The 17,498-nt window shown below is 44.4% G+C and overlaps 1 protein-coding gene across 2 annotated transcripts in view; it reads left to right on the plus strand.

Annotated features, from left to right (window-relative positions):
• CCDC27 (coiled-coil domain containing 27) overlaps positions 1-17,498 on the plus strand; it is an 88,682-nt gene extending 71,184 nt beyond the window's left edge. For both annotated transcript variants that reach the window (XM_066607287.1, XM_066607288.1), the window contains exons 9-12: positions 659-736; positions 1,767-1,979; positions 4,814-4,918; positions 16,202-17,498. In XM_066607287.1, coding sequence (XP_066463384.1) covers positions 659-736; positions 1,767-1,979; positions 4,814-4,918; positions 16,202-16,336 — 531 coding nt within the window. In that variant the 3' untranslated portion in view covers positions 16,337-17,498. The remainder of the gene's footprint in view (positions 1-658; positions 737-1,766; positions 1,980-4,813; positions 4,919-16,201) is intronic.

Here is a 17,498-nt window from a genome sequence, read left to right on the forward strand (position 1 = left end):
CGTTAACGGTCATGTCCAACAGAACCTGAATTAATGATGGTTGCCCCATTGTTCGGAAAACAGTGTAAGCTTCCATCGAAGCTTCGTATAATGCCACCACAAATCTGTCTGGCCACAGACATTAAATTACCACCTATTAAAAGGGGTTTCTCCCCATAGAGGTTTATGGTGTATTGATGTCTGACCAAAGGGACAGTAACAGATCTGCAAAACCGCACTTCTCTCTCCGCTGATTTAACCTGACAAGCTTCGTAACTTCTTTTAAAGGTGTTGTCTAGTTTAGAAAATCCATTTGGATATACCCTGTTAGGAAATTCTAAAAGGGGGTCCTCTATTCAGGATTCTCATCTTTTGGACAGTGTAGAGAGGTTACAAAATCATCTCCCTCTGGAGGACCTGTCTTTTCCTGCACTACACAGACCACCCATTGATTTGAATGGACCCTGTGTAATACTTGACTTACTATGTAGTGGTGCTACAGGTAAACTGAACACTTACTGCCAGGTTTACCCACTGATTACGGCTGAATTGTCCGGGGGAGTAGGAATCGCCAAAAGTAGACAACCTCTTTAATTCTACACTGTTACGAATATGGTGCAAGCATTGGTCTCTTGTTCTTGCCATAGTTTATAAATGTACCTTCATGTTCCTTTTTAAGTTTTCAAGTTTGCGAGAAGAAAAGAAACATGAAGAATTGATGGCATCCTTGGAGCAGGAGAACTGCAGTCTTCAAGAGGTATCACAAATGATGTGCAGGCAATGTTTCCCAACCGACAGCCCTCATAATGGGATTAGTTAACATCATCCCACTGATTATTCTTGCCTTCCTTTCGTAAAAGGATCCTTTATGCTCATAGATTGGTGCCGCCAGCAAAAGAACTATAGAGTCAAGTAATGTATTTATTCATAGGAGTTGTTCACAATCCCCAATAATTGGGAATGGGGTCAAATCACAGAGAAAGAACATTTCAATTAAAAAATCATGGAAGGCGACCATACTGGATGCTATGCTGATACAAAATTTAAGGGCAGGTATAGCTACCACATTCCTCAGCATGCAGATGGGCAAATTGCTACATGGAGGAGCATTGCAAAGGTGCAATATACTGATGAACAAGCACACACGCGACCATATATAGGAAAAGCTGGCTGCTTAATATTATACTTGCACATAGATAAGGCATACAAAGGGTGCCAGTCCCACTGAACCATGTAGTGCACCACTCAGGCTTACAACTTATTAATGACGGCACACACAATTCAGACGGTGGGTTACCCTGCACCTCAAAAGTGAAACACACCGGCTAAGCAGCCACTAACCTCCCCCCTACCCTCAATATGTGGTAAGCATGTGAGCAGTTGTTCATCAGTGTATTACACCTGTGCAATACTCCTCCATATAGTAATTTGGCCATCTGCATGCTGAGGGATGTGGTGTCTATACCTACCCTTGTATTTTGTATTGGTATACCAGTAAGTAATAGGTATTGGTATACCAATAAGTATAGACTCTTTCTATGATTTTTTTTCTTTAGCCCCTTTAAGTGAGAAACACATTTAATAAATGCAGAGAAGATGAAGTATTACATACAGTTTAAGAAGACGGATGGTCCTCCAAAAAGAGAAAAGCTTTTTTTTTTAACTGTAAAGTGTCCTAATAGAGGTAAAACAGGCACCATCTAAGACTAGAAACCTTGATGTCAACCTCTATGAAAGATTGATACCACAATTTCAGCACCTAGTACTGAATATATGTTACATTGCAGATGATGTGTGAACTGAAATCTGAGGTAATGAGGAGGAACGAGGTGATTGCGGCATTAAAGAATGAAGTTCAGAAACTGCAGAAGGAGATAAGCAAATATCAGACAGAGGTGAAGAAGCAGGAGAAGGAGAGAAGTCAGATAAAGACCAAGGCCGAGGACTTGGCATTATCTGAGCAACATGTCAAGGTGGCTTTGGAGATGTTGCAGACCAGGGTAAGAGTCATCATCAATTATTTTGCCAGACATTATCTTAGCTTAAAAAGACGTCACCATAAAATGTGCCTTTAAACTGTAAATTTCTCAGCTTAGAGGAAATACAGGAGATGGATGCAGTAGAGGCGCCATGTTGGTGAGATTGTGTCATGTACTCAGTTTCAGTATTACTCAATTGCATCTTTCGGCATGAATTTGTATGACTTGAATTGTGAAAAATGCACATACAGAGTAATAGGTCATATCATTTGCCATTATCAGACTGAAAATAGTCATAATGGTTGGTCATACAGAACTTCATATTCTCAGTACAACTGCAGAATTAAATGATAAACTTCAGACATCCTGTAGCCACTGTATATAATCTGTATGTAGTAAGCGCCCTCTAGTGGTGGCTATATGTGGCCAGAATTTTATAATTTAAATATTCCCATGGATGTTCTGGGTGGTGCCCACCACTCTTCTGACAGTTCATGCTCAGTGTCAGTCACTGGGTTGGATTGTGGTATTTTGGATTGCTGTGGTGTTTCTTCAAACCTTCAACGTGTTTCAGTGCAGGAACCATGGGCAAGCACCACAACTTTCAGCTTGCACTTGGGGCCATCAGGAAAGACTTGTTTCATAACTCAGTAGGGTTCTGCTTCCCACCGGTCACTAAACTTCCCTTTTAGTCTTTTCTCTTTGACTAGCATGTCATCACCAGGTTGCAGATGCATCTCTTGGTCCCTTCTCAGCCTCTCCATCAGCACCTTTCACTGTAGCTCACGCTTCCCGGTCCTACTTAGTTAAGCAGGTACCAAGTCTCTTATGGTCCCGAGAAAAATAAAATCCAGAAAACTGGGCAAGTGGTGCAACTCTATGAGCAAATAAAGGCTCTAGAGACCAGGATAAAAACCTGACTAATCTCTTAATTGACATAAAACCGGCACATTTACCCATTTCCAGGATGTAGCCCCTTCCTCAGAATGGCTGGGTGAAATACAACTCAGCAGGGACCTCTGGGACACAACTATACTCTGTACCCCTGCTGAGGTCAGTGATTGGCTGCACATATCACATGGATGTACAGCATGTTATTTAACCACAATAAGAGAAACACAGACTTTATTTAGATGGATAGAATCATATTTTACATGCAATACAGAATTCAATCCAATGGACAGACCAATGCTTTGGACAGGCTGTTTTGTTAGGCTTCACTGACAATAGGTTGATGGCAGCCTCAGCAGTGTGACACCTTGTGATCAATCAGTGGTGGAACTTGGCAGTAAGTTTCATCTTCTCCCTGTGTTGCCAATCGGTTATATGAGCATGCTCTGCAAACATTCATGGTGTTCACCAAGAACATGTGTGGACAGCAGGGGTATATATTGTAGCTCCTTTACCTTACTGAACAATATTAGCATCTCCCCCATCATTAGCACCATGTACCATTTATTATACTGGAGTCTTCTATGTGGCAGAAGGGCCTTTGGGCTTCCTCGAGCAACAGGACCCAATATGACTGCTACATCAGTACCCACTATAACTAACCCTTGGCTGGGTTGCAAGTTATTGCTTGTATCTCAGAAAGGGTAATATAAAAACAATCAATCACTGAAAACGGACATATATTTACTGACACTGGAGAGCAAACATGTGCACCAACCTCCGCATACAGGGAGGGAGCCAATTACACCTGTGGAGGACAACGATGAGACAGCCACTCGCACAACTTCCTATGTAGAGGGGAGTGGCTGCTTGGTGTATACTCTCGCACAGAGTAGATGCAAAGTGTCAGACCACCCTGATACATGTAGTCCACCATGCAAACAAGCAACCTAATAATGACGCCATAACAGTTCGGCGGACTGCCTTGCACCCTAAAAAGTGAACCACATTGGTACTGTCACCCTAGGATCCCCTGACGTTTAATACATAATAGATGCAAGGTATTAGTTGGATTTTGGCCAAAATACTTGAGCTCAGAAGCCGATCATCAAAGCTCCTAAACGATGCTGAGGTTGGTGCACATGTTTACCCTCCTGTTTCAGTAAGTATAAGGCCGGTTTCAGTGATTGCAAGTTATTACCCTGTTTCCCCCAAAATAAGACAGTGTCTTATATTAATTTTTGCTCCAAAAGATTTCACTCTTTTACATGTATAGCTGCCTGGACACGATTTAAATTAACTTTTTTAATTAACTGTTGCTAGGGCTTAAGTTTGGAGTAGGGTTAATAGTTAAAAAATCCTCAAAAATCGTGCTAGGGCTTATTTTCAGGGTAGGTCTTATTTTAAGGGAAACAGTACTTGTATGCACAAGTAATAACCTGGTTTACTGCACATGGTTTACTGCAACTCAAATTTAAACCACAAGATGGCGATCTTAACCTTTCCTACATTGACAGACACATACAGTATTTGCTCACTTTCTAGCTTCTCATGGGTTAAAAATACTGTAGACAGAAATAACTTAATAGGTTTGGGTAATAAATAATTTGGAGATAAAATAGTTATACCAAGTTATATTAAAAGCATGTCAGATATCTCATAGCTCCATTGTAAATACAAAAATATTGGGGGGCAGTTAATTCTAGATTAATGTATATTTTCACTATTCCAGTATTTTTGAGGTGGAGAGACTGCCATTGTTTAGCAGACTCCCCCCAGAAATCTTCATGTCCTTTCAATAGTATGAGGTGAAATAGGCAGACATAGGGGGCAGTCTATCAGCACACACAAATATATATAATTGCAGGTGGAATGCATAGTTATCATCCAGCAATCTAATGTCTGTGTCCAGGATGACACCATCTATGTTGGTTTCTACTTTATCATTCATGTTTGCCTTTCAGTTTGAAAGATTCCGCAGTAAGATAATACAGGCAGCATACACGGCCCCGGGATTCAAGGGTCCACAGGTAGAGATCTCAGACCATGAAATGCTGGAAACTATGCAGGTAAGGGGGTGCAGGTCTGTATATGTGACTATAAGGCCATATTCACATGGTCACATGGTCATGTCTGTGTTGTGCCAGTGTAGCTGCCAAGCTGGCTAACCCTTGTCTCCATCCATACTGTGGTGGAGACAAGATACAACAGTACTGAACTGTGCATTGTTCAATTTTCCCTGCGTATGATCGTGTATGCCTGTGTATGTGTTGCATATGTTACGCACGCAATAAAAACAAAATGGGAAGCGGTTAAAACAGCCTAGAATGATGTTCTTCCTGTCCTTTTTTTTTTTTTTTTTTATTCAATAGCATGTTTTTTAGCAACATGCGTGAAAAGCTGAACTGCTGCGCTAGTACTTGTGTATGCATTGCATATTATATGCACCTCTAGAGAACAATAGGGCTGTTAGGTGTGTAATATGCAATACAATAGAGCATGCTATGATTTTTCTTACGCACATAACAGACATAATGATTATGCGCAAGTGCGAATGGATCAATGAAAATCCATTTACTTTCATTGACTCTATTCACTGCGTATTACACATGTGATATACACGTGCGCAATATGCGGTGATAATACGCCCGTGTGAATGAGCCCTGAAACATTCCATTAATTTTTTTTTTCACAGCAGTGAGTATGTTACCAAGTCACCAGCTGGCTAACAGAATTAGGAGTCCTAGATAGATATGGGGTATGATAGATTTAAAGGGGACCTGTCACTGGGTTCATGCTGGCTGAACCACGAGCAGTATGAATCAGGGACAGGTATGCCCAGAACCACCATGTATGTGCTTCTCTGAAGCACTGCCATGTGTCACAATAAACACACTTTGTAGTTTATTATTCACTGAAAAGGAAGCCAGTAATGCAACACCTGATAGACTGCAGGCCAGGCACAAGCACCGTAGACCGCAGACCCTAGTAGAATGTAGTGGGCCATACGATAATTTGGAGGAGCTACTTGTTCAATACAGATTAATAATGAAAGCCACTCACTCAACCCAGACCAGATTGGGGAAGAGTGACTGCAAACAAACAAAGACTGCACATATGAACGGATACCACAGACTCCAACCGCATGTAACGGTGGGTAAAGGAGGGGGGGGGGGGGCGGCCTGGGAATCCCATCTTGCATCACATTTGCTGGCTTATCTGCCAAGCCGGTCCCATTTCGACCCGCTAAAGATTCTGAACCACCATTTATCAGATCACTCCCAATGCTATACAGTTCCTTAACCTGTCAGTGGTCCTGAAAGCTACACAAACGTGCCATGTCCTGTAGGTCACTTTCCAGGTTTTAGGGTCATCAGTCCCTAACTTGTCGTAGTGCATGAGGGTGTGAAATTCCCCCACCCACATTCCCCTAACTGGAATAGTCGTGGAGCGCCACAGCCTTGGAATGATTCTCCTAATTGCAATTATAAAGAATTTTAGGAGACATAACCTGTGGTCCCTCACAGATCCTGGGAACAGTGAAAGCAGGGCCAATTGTGGGGTCATCCTCACCCCTGCATAACAGATGTGGTTATAAAGAATTGTCACCTCCTTTCATAGGATCGCCAACAGTGGGCTTTCCCACCATATATGAGTCATTGTGCCTCTACTGTTATTGCATCTCCAGCAGGTAGAGAAGACCTGGGGGGAAACATCTTCTGGAGCTGGTCCTATGCCACCTTGATATTATTTTAAAGTTAAAGGGGTTGTCCCGCGGCAGCAAGTGGGTCTATACACTTCTGTATGGCCATAATAATGCACTTTGTAATGTACATTGTGCATTAATTATGAGCCATACAGAAGTTATAAAAAGTTTTATACTTACCTGCTCCGTTGCTGGCGTCCTCGTTCCCATGGAGCCGACTAATTTTCGCCCTCCGATGGCCAAATTAGCCGCGCTTGCGCAGTCCGGGTCTTCTGCAGTCTTCTATGCGGCCGCTCGTGTAGAATGCCGGCTCCGTGTAGCTCCGCCCCGTCACGTGCCGATTCCAGCCAATCAGGAGGCTGGAATCGGCAATGGACCGCACAGAAGCCCTGCGGTCCACGGAGACAGAGGATCCCGGCGGCCATCTTCAGCAGGTAAGTATGAAGACGCCGGACCGCCGGGATTCAGGTAAGCGCTGTGCGGGTTGTTTTTTTAACCCCTGCATCGGGGTTGTCTCACGTCGAACGGGGGGGGGGGGGTTAAAAAAAAAAAAAAACCCGTTTCGGCGCGGGACAACCCCTTTAAGGTTTGGGATCTTACATGCAGAAGAGAGTTTATGAGTTAAGGCCCTTTTACACGGAGCAATGATCACTAAGAAAAAATTGCTAAAAGGCAATCGTTTTAGTGATAATAGTTGCATCTAAACGTGCGGCCATCGTTAAATTCAGTCCAAACTAACTGATCATTAAATTCAGTCCAACCTAAAAATAATCATTCAGCCTTATCAGCAGTTCTCCACGGTTAGTGCTGATAGTATTGTCTCCCGATAGTAGCTCCGCCCCCATCACTCGTGCCAATTCCAGCCTCCTGATTGGCTGGAATCGGCACACGTGACGGGGCGGAGCTACGCGATGACGCGCAGAAGGGGCGGAGCCAGAATGCCGCTCGTGCCAGACCGAACAGATGGGAGAAGACCCTTCTGCGCAAGCGCGTCTAATCGGGAGATTAGACGCTGAAATTAGACGGAGCCATGGAGACGGGGACGCCAGCAACGGAGCAGGTAAGTGAATAACTTCTGTATGGCTCATATTTAATGCACGATGTATATTACAAAGTGCATTAATATGGCCATACAGAAGTACTTAAAGGGGTTGTCCCGCGCCGAAACGGGTTTTTTTTTTTTTAAACCCCCCCCCCCCCCGTTCGGCGCGAGACAACCCCGATGCAGGGGTTAAAAAAACAACCCCCACAGCGCTTACCTGAATCCCGGCGGTCCGGCGTCTTCATACTCACCTGCTGAAGATGGCCGCCGGGATCCTCTGTCTCCATGGACCGCAGGGCTTCTGTGCGGTCCATTGCCGATTCCAGCCTCCTGATTGGCTGGAATCGGCACGTGACGGGGCGGAGCTACACGGAGCCCCATAGAGAAGAGGAGAAGACCCGGACTGCGCAAGCGCGGCTAATTTGGCCATCGGAGGGCGAAAATTAGTCGGCACCATGGAGACGAGGACGCCAGCAACGGAGCAGGTAAGTATAAAACTTTTTATAACTTCTGTATGGCTCATAATTAATGCACAATGTACATTACAAAGTGCATTATTATGGCCATGCAGAAGTGTATAGACCCACTTGCTGCCTCGGGACAACCCCTTTAACCCCACTTGCTTTCGCGAGACAACCCCTTTAAGTAGCTGAGTACCTACTTAAAAGTTTATGCAAAATGATCGCTCAAAGCTGTCACTCAAACTGTCGTTTGAGCGATCTTTGAGCAATCATCGGCCCATGTAAATGCGCCTTTAGAGTCCACACTTTTGACCAACTCTCCTCTGAAAGGCCCCACCCAGCTCTTCCTCCCCATAAATCTTGGGGTCTCCTCCCCTGCGTTTCGGGCCAGCAACAGCTTGTAGAGCCTTGAGATCATGTGTCTCAGAGATGAAGAGGAGGCACACAATTGCTGAAAGGCTGTAAGGGGCGCAGTTAGATCCCTAGGTGTCAGCGTGTTCACAAATCCTCTCTGCTGCAAGTATTGAAGCCAAGCCCCCGGCCGTGATGGATGCTCTCCTAAAATGTCAGATATTGGTTTTAAGCTGGACTGCATTAGGACGTCTCTCAGTTGGGTTGGTCAGGAGAGCCAGAAGAGTGGGGTATCTAAGCGTAGCTTCAAACTGCGGTTTTGCGATTAGTGGGGTGAATGGACCCGGTACTGTAACAAGTTCACCTGCGGCCGCGAACCCTACCCACGTCTCAATGAGTTGAAGGCAGAATGGGGACATATTAGGCAGAAGTTTGATCTATTTCAGGGGAATCCCGAAGGCCCCATATAGTCCGTCCGAATCTCCCAAATGCTCCACCTCCACCCACAGCTTCAAGGCCCTATTTTTGAGAATGTCCAGTACACAGTTGGAGATATTGGCTCTGTAATAAAGGTAAAAGTCTGGGAGACCCAACCCCCCCCCCCCCACCTCCCCCTTCGCTTTTTACCTGCCAGGAGTGAGAAGCACATACGTGACTTATGTCTCCTCCAAGCAAAATCCGTAATTAAGGACCTCAGTTTTTTTTTTAGGTACAGCCTCGGTAGTCTAATCGGGATTGTTTGACACAGATAAAGGAATTTGGACAACGTGTCCATTTTTATTACGTTTACCCTTCCACTCCAAGAGAGAAACAGGGGCCCCCATCTACCTAGATCTCGCTCAAGATTTGTTGCAAAAGTGACAAAATTAAGTTTGAAGGCCTGGGAGATGTCGGTCGGTAGTTGGATACCTGGATATTTGATATGGGACCCACTCCATCAGAAGGGGAACGTGGCCTCTAGGTGCGAGGCCTCAGCCTGTGGGAGCGAGACGTTTAACACCTCTGACTTTTGCGCATTGATTTTATAATTGTTAACTCTCCCGAACTTTTCAAACTCCTTAAGCAGGATCGGCAAGCTGACTTGGGGATTGGACAAGTAGAGGAGCAGGTCGTCCACAAAGGGCGCAATTTTGTGCTCCATGGCGCTGACCCTGAACCCCTAAATGGACTCATTGCTGCAGATGGCGTTAGCAAGAGCCTCCATGGTCAGGACGTACAAGAAGGGGGACAGCGGGCAGCCCTGCCTGGTACCATTCGCCACCCGGAAAGCCTCCGACAGCACCTCATTCCCCCTTATCCTGGCCGAGGGATCTTGGTATAATGCCATAATTCGCTGCTTCATCTGCGGTCCCACACCAATTCTATCCAGGGTGCACACTTTGTAGTTTGACAGTGAATTGAGCTCCGAGTCAAAGAGGTGGACCGCACCAGCCTCTCCCTGCCTGCAGCATGCTAACTGACAGCTCTCTCTCTCCTGTGTATACTGTAGGGAGAGAGCGGTCAGTAAACATACTGGGTGGGGAAAGGCTGGTGCGGCCCACCTCTTTGGCTAGGACCTCCATTCTCAGTCAAACTACAAAGTGTGTCTTTTCTGAAATGCCTCAGCATAATGGGGTAATGGGCATACCTGTCTCGGGTTCATGTTGCCTATCATTTGGGGGCATGAGCCCAGTGACAGGTTCTCTTTAACAATTGCCAACTTGAACTACACACAGGTTAACTTTAGCTTGCAGTTTACAATGCAACACTTGAACCTTTTGCTTTACGCAGGAGGAAGGCTAAACCTTTTGAAGGGAAACGCATACTCTTAACATAAGGGCAGGAGGATAGGACCGTAGGGCCGCAGCTTAAGGCTCACAGGCCCAGGTGCAAAAGTTTATCCTGGGGGGGCCCCCAACCTCTCTTAACCTCTTAACGCAGAGGCGTAACTTGAAGCTCCTGGGTCCCAATGCAAAACCTGTAACAGGACCCCAACCTATAATGCTTTAGTCATAGTACTGGGCTCCCTATATAGAAAAGAAAGGCCTTATGGGCCCCCTAAGGCTCCTGGGCCTGGGTGCAACCGCATCCCCTATAGTTATGCCAGTGACTGCTATCCCCCTAAAAAGTAGAAATTAAATGGCTACAGACAAGCCTGATTTAAGGGGTATGAGAGTAATGCAGTCTCACAGATACTACACACGGTGGCTTGCTGTCCAAGGCTGGTGACTGGCACATTATAGTATAGGCATTTGATTTAGACATTGTGTAGTATTGTAATTAGTTACTTTATGTATGGAGCTGTTATCTCAGCACTGTATATTAGTATTATTTGGTCACTGTGTGGTCGTGGCAGCACTGTATAGTATTTCTATTTAACAACTGCATGGAAGGGATATTTTGCTAACATATGGGTTGGCACTATTATTTTGGGCACCATGCTGTATAATATGGCTATTTATATGCAGTATGAACATATACCTTTTGGGGGGCAGGTGGCATCTAGAGCTTGAACAGTGCACCTTTTGATGTAAATTGGTGATATACTGTATAAATGTGGCCACACTTATAGAGAAAAGTCATCCAAAATGGCTGATTTTGGCCACTTTGGATGACCATCACCTACAAAATTAACACGAACAACCATTCACAATGGCTGATGGCAGACTATGGTCTACTAAAGATGTGTCCAGTTGGAATATTTCAGATGACCACATCCGAAAATTGCAAATATATTGCATGATTTCTTTAGTTTACATCATCCCAGAAAAGAACTTTAATCCGTACGGTAGCTGGTGGGATTGTTAGCACAAACTATCCCATTGCTGATTACTATCTTAAATGTATGGCCAGCTTAAGAATCTTTCACGGTGACAGACCTCTACAAATGTAATAACCAAACTTAGAAGCCGCACATACGTCCCTTAATGTCTCATGAGTACAAGATCCGTCCTGGACGGATGGGTCCTCTTCCATCCAGTATAGACCAAAGCAAAAGCAAGATTGGACATCAGCACTTTCTTCGAGCACGCTGTATTACCAAGCAAGGCACATCATACAATGCAACGTTTCAGCTCTGCAAATGAGCGCTTTTCAAGCTTTTTTTCAAATTCCTATAAATGTGCCTTTTGGGCCCACCAATCTAGAGGGCTTGTTTGTAAATTATACTTTCTATATTTGTACACCCCTAATTTAAAGGAGACTGTCTAAACCAACTATATATATACAAGTTGCTACAATTAAGATGAAAGAACAAAAGTTTTTATAGATGAGTAAATGTGCCCCTCGTGATTTCCATCCCTACGCCCCGTCCCCGGCGTCTCTGGAAAACTTGTTATAATATTATTATGAGAGGCTTTTTTACATTGTGTTTTGTAGTCGAGTGATATGTGACTTCTTGTCAAGTTTAAGAGGGAAGGGCCCATTTGACTTACCTTCTGCCTTATTATTGAGGCTTGTAAGAAGATTGGATCAGTTGGCTTTGTTAGTGGAGACCGATAATGATTCCAAGAATGAAGGAGCTGCGAGACTGAAATGAGTTTATTTCAGTGACTGTCGTATTAAGATCACTGGGATTGTAATCTGCAGCCCCCAATTGCACATGCAATTTGTTAGGGCGCGTTCACTCTTGTGTTGGGCTGTCAGTTATAATTCCATCTCTCTGTTCAGTTTTTGGAGTGGAGAAACAGAGTTAAAATAGAAATAAATATTTCAGTTTTTTCCCCCCATCGATATCAAGGAGTTTAAAAGAAAACAAAAAACTTTCAGTTTCCTTCTGTTCTGTTAGCTTCTAGTTTTTTTTTCTTCAACCAACTGTGCTGTTTGTTCTATTAAAAAAGGCACCCTTGCAGAACATAAGCAAATTAAAGTGTTTTCTGGTTTTTTGTTTTTTTTTAAAAGTCATTGAAATCAATGGGGAAAAAAACGGAAATCTTTTCGTTTTAACCACTTTTCTGCTCCAAAAATAGAACAGAGAGAGATGGAGTTCTAACTGACCGCCCTAACAGAAGTGTGAATGCACTCTTAAAGTTTATGATGGATGGAAAGCCTCTGCTGAAAACTCAGCCAACTTGGATCTCCTTTCGTATTGTGAGAATGCCCACCCAAGCAGGTCAGCCACCCGATACACATTGGACGGTGAATAGACACATATGATTGTACCACTCCACATAGACCTGAATCCTGATATTTTTAAGCAATATTGGGGGTCATAAACTCATTGTGCCTCTTTGGTCTCAAGGAGATTTTTGTTCCACTCTCTGGGTTACTGTCGTACACTTGGAGATGAGAACTAATTTGTTTGCTTTGTTATATTAGTGACCATGGTCGTCGGTAATATAAAACCGTTGACAGGTGTCCGGAGGAGATGACTGCCAGGAATGTGAAATATTTATTACAGTATTTAGCTATAGAGTCTGTCCTGCAACCAGGTATATGAATGGTTTGGCCTCTGGAGGCCCTAATAATGATATACGCAAGAAGCCCAAGACTCACTTGGTGCAGAGAAAAAAAAAACACAGAACTTCACAGATTTGAGGTCACCGGTATAAGTTAGAAAGCACTAGCAAGATTTTCAGGAACCATTGCCAGCCATCATGTGACCAACAATCCCACCTGCCTGCAGCTGATCAAGGGTATAGGGCTATATTCACATACCATTCCCAACTGGACAACTACGACAAATGCTGGAATCAAATGGAAACCTGCTAAAACGGAGACCAAAGCTTGATTTTTTTTTCCATGCAGACCATGCTGCCTGTGGAATAATGAGAGCTCATCACCTAAAAATACGGCAGTGTCTACCCAGCCTAACTCTGTTGATTTCTGTCTGAGGAAATGTTCCTCAGGTTGCCGTAATGAAGGGGTTGTCCAGTTGTAAACTATTAATGGCCTATCAGCAGGATACGTCATCAATAGTAGATTGACAGGTGTCTGTTGCCCAGGAATCCTGGCCAATCAGCTGTTTGGTAGACCTTTTGTGCATGTGAACTGAGTTGATCTCTGCAGGAAGCAGACAGCTCCATTTTCACTGCAGTAGCCAGACTTGGTATTGCAGGCCCAGATCGTATTGAAGTGACTGGAAACTTAGCCTGCAATACCAAGCCTGGCCACTGTAGTGGAAACTGAGCTGTCTGCTTCCTGCAGAAATTAGCTCATTGCATGAAAACACTGACATAGCAAACAGCTGATCATGGGGGTCCTGGGTGGCAGACCCCCTACCTTTCCAACAATCCATAGTCCATCAGTAGTTTACAATTGGACAACCCCTTTAAAACCAACATCTCCATGGATCAGTTACTGCTCTGAATTCACAGTTAAAACCTAACAGGAGCAGCCATAGAGAACAGGGAGAACGGTGAAAAATAGAACAGGGGTTCTGCTTTCCCTACAACCTGGGTGACTCTATGACAAAGTGTTTGCTCTATAGTGACTAACAATGGCTACTTCCCATTCCAGGTAACATAAGGGGCAATGAAGGGGGGTCCCAAGAGTTTTTTTTAAATCTGTACTACCAAGAACCGTGCAGCATGGAACTCCTGATTTTCCTGGAAATACTTCCAAAGGTTACGTGTCTCAATATCCATGTATGATAGTAGAATACATATAATGGACCACAGTCCATACACAGGTCTTACGCTTTTCTAATACTGGACTTTATAGAGGATGGTTCAGTGATTTTAGGTAAGGTTGGGACATCGAAAAGCGATATATCAAAATATTGATATATTGCTAATGCTTCGGCGATACTTTTCATCGATATTGTTATGTCCGATATATCGGTAACATCGATAGTTTAAGGCGATATAATATTGATTTCTGTAAAGAAGGAACGAGTCTTGTGGTCTGGTGACTATATTTTCTTTCTTTACATTCTGCCCTTTTCTTTGTGTCGGTACAGGATGTAGTTTTGCTCAAGGCACTAATGAACTTATAAACAAGTTCTAGAAACTTTTAATTTTTTTTAGATGCTGAATGCTAATATTTGCGGAACTTAGCCCCGCCCCTGTCCCGCCTTTCCCCATTGCAAATATTGCAGAGGGGTGGAGAGGAGGCAGAGAGGGGGCGGGAGCTCAGTTCCTGCTCCTGGCTCTTCCTCCCCCCCCCCCCCCTGCAGATGAGGACAACGTATATCGGCTCGGCGTGAAAACCGAGCCGATATACGTTCGTGTGAATGCACCCGAAGGTTGTAGAGGAGACCTGGAACCTAAAAAATAAAAACAAAGAACATTAGATGGAACAACACCAGAACTTTCTTTGTACTTAAAAGTTGTCTCCCCCAGATCGTTTAGGAGACAATCCTTTCAAAATATGGAGGGAAATATATCAACCCTACTCCAATTTGCACCAGCTTGGTGGAAAATATCCTTCTGTAATTGCTACTTCGGTTTCAAAAGCTGGTGAAATTCTGTTTGCGCGAAGGAGCATTGCGAAGGGAGAGAATGCAAGCAAATTAATATTTCTTGGCTCATTAGATAAAGATTATTGGAGCCAATGATAATTAAAATTAGGTATATGAAAAGAAATTTTATCTGTTTCATCTGAAATTTTTTATTTTCATTTGTAACTTTAAAGGAGATGTCTCGAGGAAGCAGTGAAATTTTTTTTTGCCCAGTCCCCCTAATTAAGCATACATTACTAAGCCCCCCTGTAAATGACTTTTCTAGCTGGTTTCTACTTACAGTTCCAGCGTTTCAGCAACTTATAAAAAGTTTCCCCAAGATGGCCGCCGGCTCTTTTCCCTTCGCTTGCTGTAGCCCGACGTGCGCGCTCCCGAGACGCTACCAGCTGTGTCTCCCTGACAACCAGACGCCCCGCAGCCGCCGACCGGACCCCGGGATTGAACGCGGCCGACCAGTCACCCACTGCCAGGCAGCAGGTAACCGGCGCTAGGCCCCGGGTCCCCCGCGCTAGGCCCCGGGTCCCCCGCGCTAGGCCCCGGCGCCCCCGCGCTAGGCCCCGGCGCCCCCGCGGTAGGCACCGGCGCCCCCGCGGTAGGCCCCGGGGCCCCAGCGGTAGGCTCCGGGGCCACAGCGGCAGTCAGTCACGCGTCACCCCCGTCAGTCCGTCACCCAACACTTACCTGGGTGGCTGGGCTGGGCTTCTCGGCTGGGCTGGGCTTCTCGGCTGGGCGGCTCCAGTTTCTGCACCTTCCTCTAACAGAGGATGGTAGCAGAATGGCCGCTCCAGCGCGCTCCCGAGAAGATACAGCTCGTCTGCGCATGCGCAGAAGAGCTGTAGCGGCGAGCACACTGAAGCGGCTCGTGCTCAGAGCAGAAGACCGGACTGCGCAAGCGCGTCTAAGAAAGCAAGCCGCCAGCGAAATTAGACGGAGCCATGGAGACGGGGACGCTAGCAACGGAGCAGGTAAGTGAATAACTTCTGTATGGCTCATATTTAATGCACGATGTATATTACAAAGTGCATTAATATGGCCATACAGAAGTGTATAACCCCACTTGATTTCGCGAGACAACCCCTTTAATATATTTTCATGATGTTATTAATAGTTAGAAGTTAATAATAAATTCAACAGTTTAGTTTTAAAAGAAAACAATTTTTTTTTGTTGATTGTGTTGCTTTATTAACCCTGGACCTGTTTTATCTTTATACAGCATTTTAAAAAGTCGATATATCGAAATATCGATAGTTTTCCACCGATATTTTACAATAACTGATAGTTTGTTCAGCGTTAGTCAATACTATCAACTATCAATAATTTTGTGTCGATGTCCCAACCTTATCGTAAGGAGAGTCCATGTCATTTCTGTAGACCCATAAAGGATTCACTTCTGTTTCTCTTTACCTTTTGTAGAAAATAATTACAGACCGGTCGGAATTTCACCAACAGCTGAAGCAGAAGGGAGTGAAGGTGCCTCCACTTTACTCATCAGAAAGCTCTTCTGTTGTTAAGCAGACATCATCTACTTCTAGAAAGAAAGCCTCGTGAGAGTGAAGCCATCCCAAGACTGTGATCATGTGATGCATACACACCACTTTAAGGGTGCGTTCACATCTAACTATTTTGCTGCAGATCTGCAGCAGATTTTACCCCTTCAAATTGAGTTCAATCGAAAGGGTGAAAGTCTGTTGCAGATCGGTGACAAAATCAACAGCAAATCAGCTACATGTGAATGCACCCTCTAAAATAAGTGGTAACGGGGCTCTCCCTCATAACGAAGCCTGATTTATACTAGGCTTCGGTACATAGAGCAGAGCGGGCCCCATAAAAAAAATAAAAAATGGGACCCTTGTTGTTACTGGTAAATGCCATCACAGTCCCCATACCAGGACAGAAGGGTCTGGTGCCCTTGGGGTTCCTCTCCTCTTTCCCCTTTCTTACAGGACAGAAGGGTCGCACGTCTTTGTCTTTTCCCCTCCTCTTGTCTGGTTGAAGAGATTATCCAGGTTTTGAAAAACATGGCTGTTTCTTTCAAAAACAGCACCACCCCTGTAAATAGCTTGACTGTGGTATTACAGCTCAGCCGCATTTACTTCAGTGAAGCTGAGCTACAATACCAGACACAATCCATGTACACATGTGTTGCTGCTGTTCAAAAAGAAGCAGCTTCTTGTCTAGGGTTAAAAAAACATGGCTTCTTTCTTCCAAACACAGCGCCACCCTTGTCCTTGGTTGTGTGTGGTATTGCAGCTCTACTTATTGAAGTGAATAGGAGCTCAGCTGCATACCAGACACTAACAGACCAGGGTGGTGCTATCTTTGGAGGAAAGCAGCCATGATTTTCTAACACTGAATAACCCTTTTAAGTTGCGATCATTGTGGATAGGGCAATCCCTGTGTAACCCTGGTGGACTACCATTGCTTTTCATCAGCTTGCTCTTTTTGATCACCTCTACAACTTTTTCAATGAGTGGACTGATGCTAAGTATACAAGTATACAGGACACATATTGGGACTCTCATGTACGTTGTGTCATTTATTAAAAGAAGTATGTACTGTGCAATGACATCTACATCATTGCTTTGGACCTTTGCAGTCTTCTGAACACTTTATCTGTTTTCTATTGTCCATATTCTGTATTGCTCCATATATATGAATACTCCCCTCATCGTCTGTACAGTGTCAGTGCTTAATAAATGGTTAATTATGA

Source organism: Eleutherodactylus coqui, chromosome 6, assembly GCF_035609145.1.
Source record: "Eleutherodactylus coqui strain aEleCoq1 chromosome 6, aEleCoq1.hap1, whole genome shotgun sequence".
NCBI lineage: Eukaryota > Metazoa > Chordata > Amphibia > Anura > Eleutherodactylidae > Eleutherodactylus > Eleutherodactylus coqui.